General features: G+C 36.9%; 1 protein-coding gene across 1 annotated transcript in view; it reads right to left on the bottom strand.

Annotated features, from left to right (window-relative positions):
* The window catches only part of LOC141325839 (runt-related transcription factor 3-like), a 37,792-nt gene extending 27,363 nt beyond the window's left edge, over positions 1-10,429 (bottom strand). The window contains exons 1-2 of the mRNA XM_073834569.1: positions 10,292-10,429; positions 9,966-10,079 (exon numbers count right to left, since the gene is read on the bottom strand). Of these exons, the coding sequence (XP_073690670.1) occupies positions 9,966-10,023 (58 nt within the window). The 5' untranslated portion in view covers positions 10,024-10,079; positions 10,292-10,429. The remainder of the gene's footprint in view (positions 1-9,965; positions 10,080-10,291) is intronic.
* Between the last annotated feature and the right edge of the window lie 1,819 nt (positions 10,430-12,248).

Raw genomic sequence — 12,248 nt, 5'->3', positions numbered from 1 at the left:
AAATTCAGAGTATAATACTACCATACTACTCAACCTTATATGTCAGAAAAAGTCAAAGTAGTTTCCTCGCATTCTATTCTGAATACAACCTTCGTTTATAGCTTGGGACCTGAATATTAAATGTCAGGTTTAATAGCATTTACCACGACAGCAATAGAAAACACACAAGTTGAAGGATAGTTCACCCAAAAATGAAAACTTATGCGCTTCTTTTCTCTTCAATTTTTTTTCAAAATTTCAAAATATCTCCTTGTGTGTTCCACAGAAGAAAGAAAATCATACAGGTTTGGAATGACATGATGAGTAAATGATGGCAATTATTTTAGAGTGAAGTATCCCTTTAAGCATTTTCGGAAAGTCGAAGGCTTTCAAAAGATAATTATGCTGCTTTGTAAGATATTTTTTTTTAATACTGCATTGCATGCATTCTTAGAGGAGGAGATGATCCAATAATCCATTGCCTCATGCTCAGTGTAAAATATCCCAACCAAATGTGAGATGATTATAAACTTACTTCAATCATTCATTTAAAACTGTTTAATTGTAAAGAAAAATTAAATATTTCCATTATGTATTTTGAAAATGATTGAACCAAGCTCACCTGAAAGAGTCAAGTCACGTCTACACTTTGCTTTGCATGAGCTGCACCAATTATTTGACCAAATTAGACAGTTATGAGGTTGCAGTTTTTTTGCAGAATGCAGCCTATGTAGACATTAGAGCCTTTATTTCATTTCTAAATGAATGCAACTTCAATCTTAAAATCTTTCATCAAGCAAAACTGCTTATTAGTTTAACCGAACCAACATAACCAAGTGCAGTGGATAAAGTTTTATTGTTAAATGAAGGTTCGACAAAGAACCGGTTTGATGTCTAAAAAGACATATTTGATACATTTCTAAAGTCTCTATTAATCAACATGATCATAACTTTCCTATTTAGTATCATTCTTAAAATGTTCACCTTCAGGTCATGGTTCACATCTCTTTTGCTCTAAAATCTCTACTGATTTTGATGAAATAAACAAGACATTTTATATTTTTATGAATATAATAAAACAATATATGTGACCCTGGACCACAAAACCAGTCATAAGAGTCAATTTTAAAATAATAAATAAGCTTTCCATTGTTGTATGGTTTGTTAGGATAGGACAACATTTGGCTGAGAAATATTGAGAAAATCGCCTTTAAAGTTGTCCAAATTAAGTTCTTAGCAATGCATATAACTAATCAAAAAATACGTTTTGATATATTTATGGTAGAAAATCGACGAAATATCTTCATGGAACATGATCTTTACTTAATATCCTAATGATTTTTGACATAAAAGAAAAATTGATCATTTTGACCCATACAATGTATTTTTGGCTATTGCTGCAAATATACCCGTGCTACTGGTTTTGTGGTCCAGGGTCACATATAAAAAATCCAATAAACAAAAACAAATAGATTTTTGGACTTTATTTCATATGTCAGGCTTTGCAGGGTTAAAAACTCTGTTTGCAACCTAAATACCGATCCCTCAAGACAACTACACAAGCAAATCTCTCACTCATCAAAGCCATTAGATGTCCTGACACAAGCTCTGATCGCTAACTTCAGAACCAGTGACAAGAAATCCCTGCAAAACACTCCCCTTATTCTCGGGACATTTCCCTAATCAACTCCAGCCCCACAACAGAGCCTGCGCTTTATAAATAGGAATTGTTCTGAGCTAAATTAGACACAGAAGCCAGACCCTCCGCTGAGACCCTCATGCAGTTTTCATTACGCTCTTCCCTGTCCAATATCCAGACCCTCAATATCTGGTTACAGATTTCAGTTCTTGCCTTGGATGCTGATATTTTCGGGGGCCGAGGGTAATGGGCAGGAGCCGAAAGCCTTTGAATGCGCTCCAGCGCAGTGAAGTATCAATTTATAGGAGCACGAACCATGTGTTTATGAAATTAATAAACTCTGTGCAGTCATCTGAAGTTTTGCACAACCTACATGCTGCATTGGTAAATCTGCAGGCTAAGCACTCAGTGTCCTCAAGTTCTGCCATTAATGTTTACAGCATAATGTGATAGATGTTTTCTGTAGCTCCAACTGATGGAGCTCAGCGTTGCTTTTGGTGTTATGTGAGGTCACGTCGGTAGAAGTCAACCGGAAGACTTTCCACAGTGGCTCCACTATGCGCGTCTACATACGTGCATGCATGCAGATACGTGCTTGTGTACGCATGTTTGCACGCTGTGTAAAATTAGTAGTTTGTGGAAACCCAGAGGCAACCGCTTGCATGGGTTTTTCTAAGGTGAATTCAACTGCTTTAGGTTAAACTACTTAAAAATGGAAATTCTGTGATAATTTACTCATCCATGTTGTTCCATACCTGTATGATTTTTAATATATGTGACCCCGGATCACAAAACCAGTCATAAGGGTCCATTTTTAGAACTTGTAGATTTGCACATCATCTGTGACAATATTTGGACGAGATACAACTTTACAAAAATATTGAGAAAAACCCCATTAAAGTTGTCCAAATGAAGTTCTTAGCAATGCATATTACTAATAAAAAATGAAGTTTTGATATATTTGCAGTAGAAAATGTACTAAATATGTTCATGAAATATGATCTTTACTTAATATCCTAATGATTTTTGCCATAAAAGAAGAATCGATAATTTTGACATTGTATTGTTGGCTATTGCTACAAATACACCTGTGCAACTTTACACTTGTTTTGTGGTCCAGGGTCACATATTTCGAAGTACACTGGGATCCAAACATGACATTCCATGTATATTCTATTCCACAGATAAAATAGAAAGTCATGCATGTTTGGAATGACATGAAAAAAAAACTATTTTTGGGTGCACTGTCCCTTTAATTATTTTATCTAAAAGCCATGACTTTAAATTGGCCACCAAAAATTATTATTTAGATTAAATCCAAAAAGATGGTATAAATTGTATCTGTGGGTTCTATACGGACTGTGCAATTGCTATATATAAGTTTTGACTTTTCTTAATATTGTTCAATATCCACCTCTTTTTTTAATGAGAAATATGCATGTAGTGTGGACAATGGTTGGTGTTTATACCATTACAGCTTCGCTGGCTATTTTAATGATGAGTAACAAATTAAAACGGTATGAAATAGAATACAATTTAAATTGCTTTAGATAAAAATTCTAAAAAGGTTTTAGGGTTGTGTTCCAAGAGTATTTTCAAAGTAATATTATTTCCTAACAGAACTTATGCATGTTGTGTAGAGTTAACTACTGACAACGTGATATGAACACTGTTCATATGAACACTCATGAGACAAAAATCAGTCATGAAGTCCTTTAAAGACCACACAGACCTCAACACTTGAAAATTGACAAAATGCAACAAGATCAAAAACATTTTAACTGAGAGGAACAAGACTGATATCAGAAGACAAGAAGTTGCTAAATGAGACAACAAAATCCAACCACAGTGGCATTGCAAACAGTCAAACATGTGCAACTTTGCAATTATTGATGCCCCAGTAAGACAGTGAATAGGCTTGAATCAAAGTTTTTAAATTTATCAGGCCATTTGAACTCAATGTTGCATTAATCCAATTGTGTTTGCTGGTTTGAACAGAGACGAAGAAAAAACATAAATAAACTGCATTAAGATGCATTACTGGTGTTCCTGAAAATAACAAGTTGCTAGAACAAGCATGCAAATGGAAATAGTCATGCAAATGAACATTATTCTCTCGATCTGTGAATCATTTTTACATTGCATGTAAAGATTTAGGCCAATTTAATGCGAGCAGACGCGTACTCTAATGTGTGTGAATGCGGTTGTGTGTTTGTACATGTTTCCATTTATGTAAGTAAATGGCTTGTATAGATATGTTTATATAAATATTTATATATTGAGTGTGTGTGTGTATGTGTGTGTGTGTGTGTGTTTTAGACTGCTGTTTCAGTGCAACAGGTGTGACCTCATTGTGGTTGCTGGTGAGCAGCAGAAGCAAACAGAGTCTGCATCAGATTAACACGCAACACACACACACATACACATACACACATGCGCACACACACGCACCCACACTCTCGCCTTTCCTTCAATTTTCTTTCTCACACTCCTTCTTTCGTATGTGAACCATTTTATGAGACTCTTTCTGTATTGTATATCACTGTACATATGCACTGTGAAACATAAAAATGTTTTTTTAGTCAAATATTGAGACTTACTTAAAAATAAGTCATTTAGTTTAATAACATATACTTAATGTGCTTAATGAATGCACTTAAATGAAGTTTATTATTCTTTCCCCACAGGCAAATTCTTGTTTTATTAAAAAACCTCAGTAAATTGTATTGATTTATGCTTAAATCAAGAACAAATTTTCCAGTTGGGTAAGAAAAAGGTTCATTATCTGGATAGATGTCTAAATATATGCAATTTTGCTTTTCAAGAAAATAAATCCGGTTTTAAGGATGGTTAAATATTTTTATTGGAAAACAAGTCAAGACAGTTAAAATTAGTATTAAAATGATATTTTTATTTCTTGACTAATTGACTGACTGATTGATTGCTGTGGGTTGGATACGTGTCATGATTGTCTTCATCCAGTTAAGTTGGCTTTACACACACACACACACACACACACACACACACACACACACACACACACACACACACACACACACACACACACACACACACACACACACACACGAGCAGAATAAATGATAATAAATGTCTTCATTTAGACCTTAGAATATATATCTATTCTTCTTGAAAAGTATAATAGAGTACTGTATAAATAGACATATCGAGCAAATGCTCCAAAATGGAGTATGATTTCACACAGAAAAGTATGAATGGTTCCAAAACCTTGTGATTTATTTATTGTACTAAACAAAGGATATCTGAAAAACTTGGAGAACTTCATTGCTTTCTGTGTTTAAATGATCACTTTTGGTTTCATGGGCAAACAAACTGAAAAAGGATACTGCATATTCACAAATGATTTCCAATGGTAATTAGAGCCGCGTTTTGGTATCTGAGAAGTTCTTACTCTAAAACACAGTAGAAGCAGAATTTATGGTTCATTGATTCATGAAAGATGGAAAGAATGAAAAAGTCTACTTGAAATCAAAACTGAGCCGATTTACTTTCTTTATACGCATTATCCCAATTGTGATTGATTCATCAATGCAGTTTTGCTAGTAATAAAAAATAATCATCATATTCCATCATCAAAATGCCATTCAGTTCTGAAATATCTCAACCTCTACCCTCCAATCACCTGACTCAGAATCAGTTCTGGTTAAATACACTCCATTTTTTTTTTTTTCATCTGTTTGACTTGGAATGAATTTAAATTACAAAAGTAAAACGAATTGCGAAAGGCATTTCATGTTGACTTCAAACAGAAACCAACTGGTTAAAAATATCCTTCAAACACTACCTCTCTTGCCCCAGACCCTTATTTTGGCAACACTGTTACTAAAGCAAACACACTTTTCAACACTTCTGTTTTCCGTCCCTTTTCTTCCTTATTTTTTGGATGTGAGCACTTTGTTAAGACAAACTAAAACCCTCAGCTCATCCCACAAGGATGTAACCGCCACAGACAGTGGGATACATCTTTCCTGAATTATTCTGATTAGTAATCAATCAAGATTTTTCAACAACTGATGGTCCCTCAACACCGAACATGTGGGATGAGAGTGGATTGGCATGCTGGGAGTTTATAGGAACACAGCAAACATAAACCCCCGCTAGGGCTTAGCTACTGTTTACTACATAGAGCGCATGACATCAGCGTACACTCTGTCCAATTCTGAGCTACTTTATTTAACTCACACAGATCCATCCCAGACTCTACGGTAATGTTAACCAGCTCAGAGTTCTGCTGATGCATGTAAACACAGACTCAAGCATACCATGTGAGGATCAATTCAGCAGCAATTACTCAAACTTCTAGACTTTCATGTGAGCAGATGAGTGGGATATGAATGGATCTGAAGTCATCTGTGTGAAATGGAGTGCAAAGAAGTAGAAAAACAACACAGGCGGGCGGTATATATTTCTTCTCTGCCGGGCTGGGTGGCGTCACCTAACAAGACCGAAAGCATCACTTGTAATCTTGGCGAGGGGTGATTTGCTCTTCTCTGCTTTGATCTTACACAACTTGTTTTCTGAAACAGATAGTTTCAATTCTTGATTCTGATTGGATGAGCTGCTTTTGAAAGCAATTTGCATTGGTGCATTAAGTTTCTATGTTACTTGGCAACAGTAAACAGCCTACACTATCACTTGCTACAAGAATGATTAAGATTAAAGGAGAAGTCCACTTCCAGAACAAAGATTTACAGATAATTTACTCACCCCCTTGTCATCCAAGATGTTCATATCTTTCTTTGATCAGTCGTAAAATAATTAGGTTTTTTGAGGAAAACATTGCAGGACTTCTCTCCATATAATGGACTTCTATGGTGCCTGCGAGTTTGAACTTCCAAAATGCAATTTAAATGTAGATTTAAAGGGCTCTGAAAGATCTAAAAGAAAAGGAGAAAATGAGATGGGAGTTTTTCGACCTATACCCTAACTGTCTTGAACCGGAATACACAGAGTACACACAAATGCAAGATGAGCATTTGAGGTTGAAAAGTATATAAACTGTCAATTTCTTTTAGAAAATAACTGAACGTTTTGCTAGATAAGACCCTTCTTACTCGGCAGGGATCTTTTAGAACCATTTGAAGCTGCATTTAAAGTACATTTTGGATGTTAAAACTCGAAGGCACCATAGAAGTCCACTATATGGAGAGAAATCCTAAAATGTTTTCCTCAAAAAACTTAATTTCTTTACGACTGAAGAAAGAAAGACATGAACATTTTGGATGACAAGGGGGTGAGTAAATTATCTGTAAAATTTTGTTCTGGAAGTGAAAAAGGGGTCCTTAAAAAGGGGTCGTCAGATGCCCATTTTCCACAAGTTCATATGATTCTTTAGTGTCTTAATAATGAAAAGTCTACAATATACTTTGGTTAAAAATTCTCAATAGTATTGTAAAAAGACACCCTTTTACCTTGTCAAAATCAGCTCTGCAAAAATTCTATTCATTTTATTGCTTAGTTCTTTAAATGCAAATGAGCTCTGCTCGCCCCACCCCTCTCTGCTGTAGGATTATGAGCCGTAATGTTTACTTTAGCTGCATTTAGCCGCGATTAGCAGTGAACTTGACATCAAGCACATTATTAAGAAAGGTTGTTTGCAAAGATGCATAAAAAAACCCTTCTACCCTCTTTTGCTGTGGGTAAAGCTGCATCAGGAACAGTTCGCAAGAACATAGACACATATGTAGATCAGGATCGGTGCTTTCCTTTTAAAAACAAAAGTAAGGTTATCCTCTGCGTCTTCAGCGGCTCAGATGTCGGGAGTAAATGGCGACTGCTATGTTCATTATTACATCCAACAACAGCACACCTAAATCGCTCAATCGGAGACATTCTTTTCTTCCCCTGCACCTGAGTCACACAATGGTGATCAGAGACGGACTGTTTCAGCTCGGTGAGGGCGGAGGCGCTCATGTCAATCTACTATCATGGGAGTGGCCTCTGTCTGTGTGCCGTCACACTGACAAGAAGCTGAGAATGACCTGATTTTAAAAAGTGGATATTAGTTTTAAAAGGTGATTTTTATCATTGTAGGGTGGTTGTGTACACAAACTGTCAACACACATTAATGTTCAAACTACATGTAAAAATCTGATGACCCCTTTAATACAGAGCATCCCCAGGGAATGCATGAACTGGTGAAATGCATATAGCATCTTGAAAGCGATGCAAATGTTTTGTAATGCATATGCATACACACACACATACATATATTTGTGTAATCAGACAAAAAGATTCAAAATTAAATCAAATTCAACATGCAACCCATTTTTCTTCCTTTATATTATATATTTCTAAGTACGACTTTAAAAAATGTAGGACAGGTCCTCAGTTTATTCATTAGAAGTGTATTGGATTGTGAAAGCTGGGAATTAAATATGTGACCCTGGACCACAAACACAGTCTTAAGTAGTACAGGTATATTTGCAGCAATGGCGAACAATACATTGTAAAGGTCAAAATGATCGATTCTTGTTTTATGCCAAAAAACATTATAGGATATTAAGTAAAGATCATGTTCTATAAAGATATTTTGTAAATTTCCTACCATAAATATATCAAAACTTAATTGTTGATTAGAAATATGCATTGCTAAGATCTTAATTTTGAAAACTTTAAAGGCGATTTTCTCAATATTTCCATTTTTTTGCGCCCTCAGATTCCAGATGACTTTAAAATCAAAACAAATTCAACATGAATGCAGTTTGCAACCCATTTTTCTTTCTTTAAATTACATATTTCTAAGACTTTGATAAATGTAGTACAGGTCCTCAGTTTATACATGAAAACTGGGAATTAAGTATGTGACCCTGGACCACAAAGCCAGTCGTAAATAAAGATATTTTGTAAATTTCCTACCATAAATATATCAAAACTTAATTGTTGATTAGAAATATGCATTGCTAAGATCTTAATTTTTAAAATTGTAAAGGCGATTTTCTCAATATTTCCATTTTTTGCACCCTCAGATTCCAGATGACTTTTAAAATCAAAACAAATTCAACATGAATGCAGTTTGCAACCCATTTTTCTTTCTTTAAATTACATATTTCTAAGACTTTGATAAATGTAGTACAGGTCCTCAGTTTATACATGAAAACTGGGAATTAAGTATGTGACCCTGGACCACAAAGCCAGTCATAAATAAAGATATTTTGTAAATTTCCTACCATAAATATATCAAAACTTAATTTTTGATTAGTAATATGCATTGCTAAGAACTTCATTTTGAAAACTTTAAAGGTAATTTTCTCAATATTTAGATTCCAGATTTTCACATAGTTGTATCTCGGCCAAATATTGGCCTATCCTAACCCTTATGACTGGTTTTGTGGTCCAGGGTCACATACAAGAACGACAGGTCGGTATGAAGTCAAACATTTTTATTTCTAGTAGTTACAGGGATGCATCACGCCCAATTAGACCAGGTCCATGCATTCAAGAGCAAATATCAGTTTTGACCTAACACTGACTTGAATTTGATCTTTTTATCTTGCCCCTATAAGCAGTGCATGAGGAGAATGATTCTGCATTGTTTTTAAAACAAAACCGGACGGGATGCAAGGACAGGAAGCACCTCATCACATGTTGACGTTACCATAGTGACAAATGGCCTCTTCTGAGGAGCTCAGGAGATGCAAATGCCAGTAAATCACTAATGTTGACTTGGGCCCGTACCCACACATATACACAGTGACCACAGAAAGGCAGAGAGTGCCCTGGCTCCAGAAGTTGACTGGTTTGTGAGTTCCAGTAAAGGTTGGTCTAGCTGGTTCCTCCCTTGCGCCCTGCGCTGAGAGAGCGTTTATGGTGCTAATGCTTGCGGTGAGTAGGCCATTATGATCCAAACCCATCAGAACTGCTCCAAACAGACTGCGGCATTATAAAACAAACATCTTACAGAAAACAAATGCGCAGGTAACTCAGAAGACAGATTTGTGCATTGAATACTCTGGAATCTATGAAGGCCATAAAGGCTCAACGGCAAACATACAGTATATACATAGAATTACATGATGCTCAACTTTCAAAGCAGTCCGTTTACCAAGCAAAACATGGGAAAGGTTGCACTTTAAAAAGTGTTAGTTAATAGTTCTCAAGGGAGTTTGGAGTCCATATTAAACACGTCAAACCCAAGCATGCAATGTCACACTTTCATAGCTGCTAAACTGCCACAGACACAGAGCAAACTACAGCAGATACGCTCTTAGGAACGTTACGATTACCAAAACTGCGCCTGACAGCTTTCTGGTCACCACAAAACGGCGGAGGAGGAGGAGGGAAGGGAATGCCACAACGGGTGACTTACCTCGCAGTAAACTGGGCGAGTAGCTGGAGAATGTGTCGAAGATGCTGTTTGAAGCCATGTGTCCCGCTCAGGAGGGAAAAGAAGTGGCCTCTCCACCGCCGTGCCGACTTCAGCCTGAGAGAATGACAGTCGGAGAAAGAGAAATAGAGAAACTACATAGACTGCCTGCAACCAAGAATTTGGGGTTTGAGAGTGCCACAGGAATCTTTCGCCACAAGCCGACTAACAGAACAGCATATGTGCCGTGTGGTGAGAGTGAGTGAGAGTGAGAGAGACAGAGAGAGAGAGAGAGAGAAAGACCAAGCCACTCTGAGCGATGGACTCACCTTTGACGATGGACACTTTTGTCTCTGTGTGTCTGTCTGACAGTGGCTGTCGTAGTATCTACGTGGTTTTAGTCAGGTAGTTGAAAGTTCAGGTGTCTGACACTCTCTCGCAACGATGATCTCCGTGGTAACGGCCTGTCAGTCGCATGTCTGAGGTATCCGAGGTCACAGCTCCCGCGGTAGGGCTGCTGCACGGCAATCCCATGATCTGATTGGTGGACCTCAAGTCACATGACTCTCTCTCTCTCTTACTTGCGTGCAGTGAAGTTCTCTATTCTTTCCCAGTGTGTTTCACACCCATCTGATTGGCTGATTGGTGTTTTTTGAAAGGTTTCTCAGATGACAACAGGACCTTCTAGAAGAGGGACCACAAAGCCTAGATGTGACACAAACTCTCAAGTGAAACAAACTGCAGGAAATGTGGGACGTAAGCAGACTATTAGGGAAAACAGAGTGCTGAAGTGTGCTTTGGTGGTTTCGAGCCTGTTAAACCACCCTTCCACCCTCACTCACCACTTGATAGTATCTCAATGCTAGCCTCATTAAAAACAGCCATGCCAGTCATTTCATTAGGCCTCCCGCTCGCTTTTCACCCTCGTTTGTACCCAGTACTCTCTGCTCTATGAAGTTGACATGGCTGTGGGCGGCCTACTTTTTATTTCCGAAATATTTGCGGTATTTAATACACCTTTCATGTATGGCCTGATTTCAGTGGCCGTGTTAAAAGCAAACATGTGTACCTTTTTATCTACACCATCTAACTGTTCATGTCAGTATGCATATGTGTGCATGTGAAATTTGTTCCCCGAATTACCCACACATTTTGATGCAGTTTGTTATAATGCAGTTTGGCATTGTTATGTGGTTGCTAGGGCTTTACTACATACTGGACATTAGATAGATAGATAGATAGATAGATAGATAGATAGATAGATAGATAGATAGATAGATAGATAGATAGATAGATAGATAGATAGATTAGAATGATAGAACGATAGAACGATAAATAGAACGATAGATAGATAGATAGAGTGATAGAGTGACAGAATGATAAAATGATAGATAGAATGCTAGACAGAACGACAGACAGATAGATAGATAGATAGATAGATAGATAGATAGATAGATAGATAGATAGATAGATAGATAGAACAATAAATTAGAACGATAGAACGATAGATAGATAGACAGGTAGAGTGATAGAGTGACAGAATGATAGAACGATAGATAGAAATGTAGATAGAACGACGAAGAATACATACATAGATAGATAGATAGATAGATAGATAGATAGATAGATAGATAGATAGATAGATAGATAGATAGATAGATAGATAGATAGATAGATAGATAGATAGATAGATAGATAGAAATGTAGATAGAACGACGAAGAATACATAGATAGATAGATAGATAGATAGATAGATAGATAGATAGATAGAACGATAGATAGAAATGTAGATAGAACGACGAAGAATACATAGATAGATCGATCGATCGATCGATCGATAGATAGATAGATAGATAGATAGATAGATAGATAGATAGATAGATAGATAGATAGATAGATAGATGTGTGAGTGTGTGATTTGAGTTTATGTTGTAACATGCCACTTTGTAGCCACAGTGCCATGAAAATGAGCACTTGTGTGCTGGTCAGTCGGCAACACAGGGAAAATGACACAGTGGATGTGTGTGTGCGTGAGGCAAATAACACACTTCCATGGAGTGTGGCCTATGGTGAGGCCACAGAATGACTCCAGGGCTTTTATCAACCTTATTCCAACCTCACAAAGTTTCCCCTGAGAGAATCACCCAGCTCGGTCAGTGTGTGTTTGTGTGTGCACCTGTGTGGGATCTTCTTCTGCTACAACGTCATTGTCACACGAGTGAAACTGGATAAAGAGAAAACACTATAGAGAGGAACTTGAATTTTATTCATTGGGAATTGATTGAA

This window comes from Garra rufa, chromosome 2, assembly GCF_049309525.1.
Source record: "Garra rufa chromosome 2, GarRuf1.0, whole genome shotgun sequence".
In the NCBI taxonomy this organism is placed as follows: domain Eukaryota; kingdom Metazoa; phylum Chordata; class Actinopteri; order Cypriniformes; family Cyprinidae; genus Garra; species Garra rufa.
Note: the sequence above shows the minus strand (reverse complement) of the source record. Positions and strands in the feature narration are given on the sequence as shown.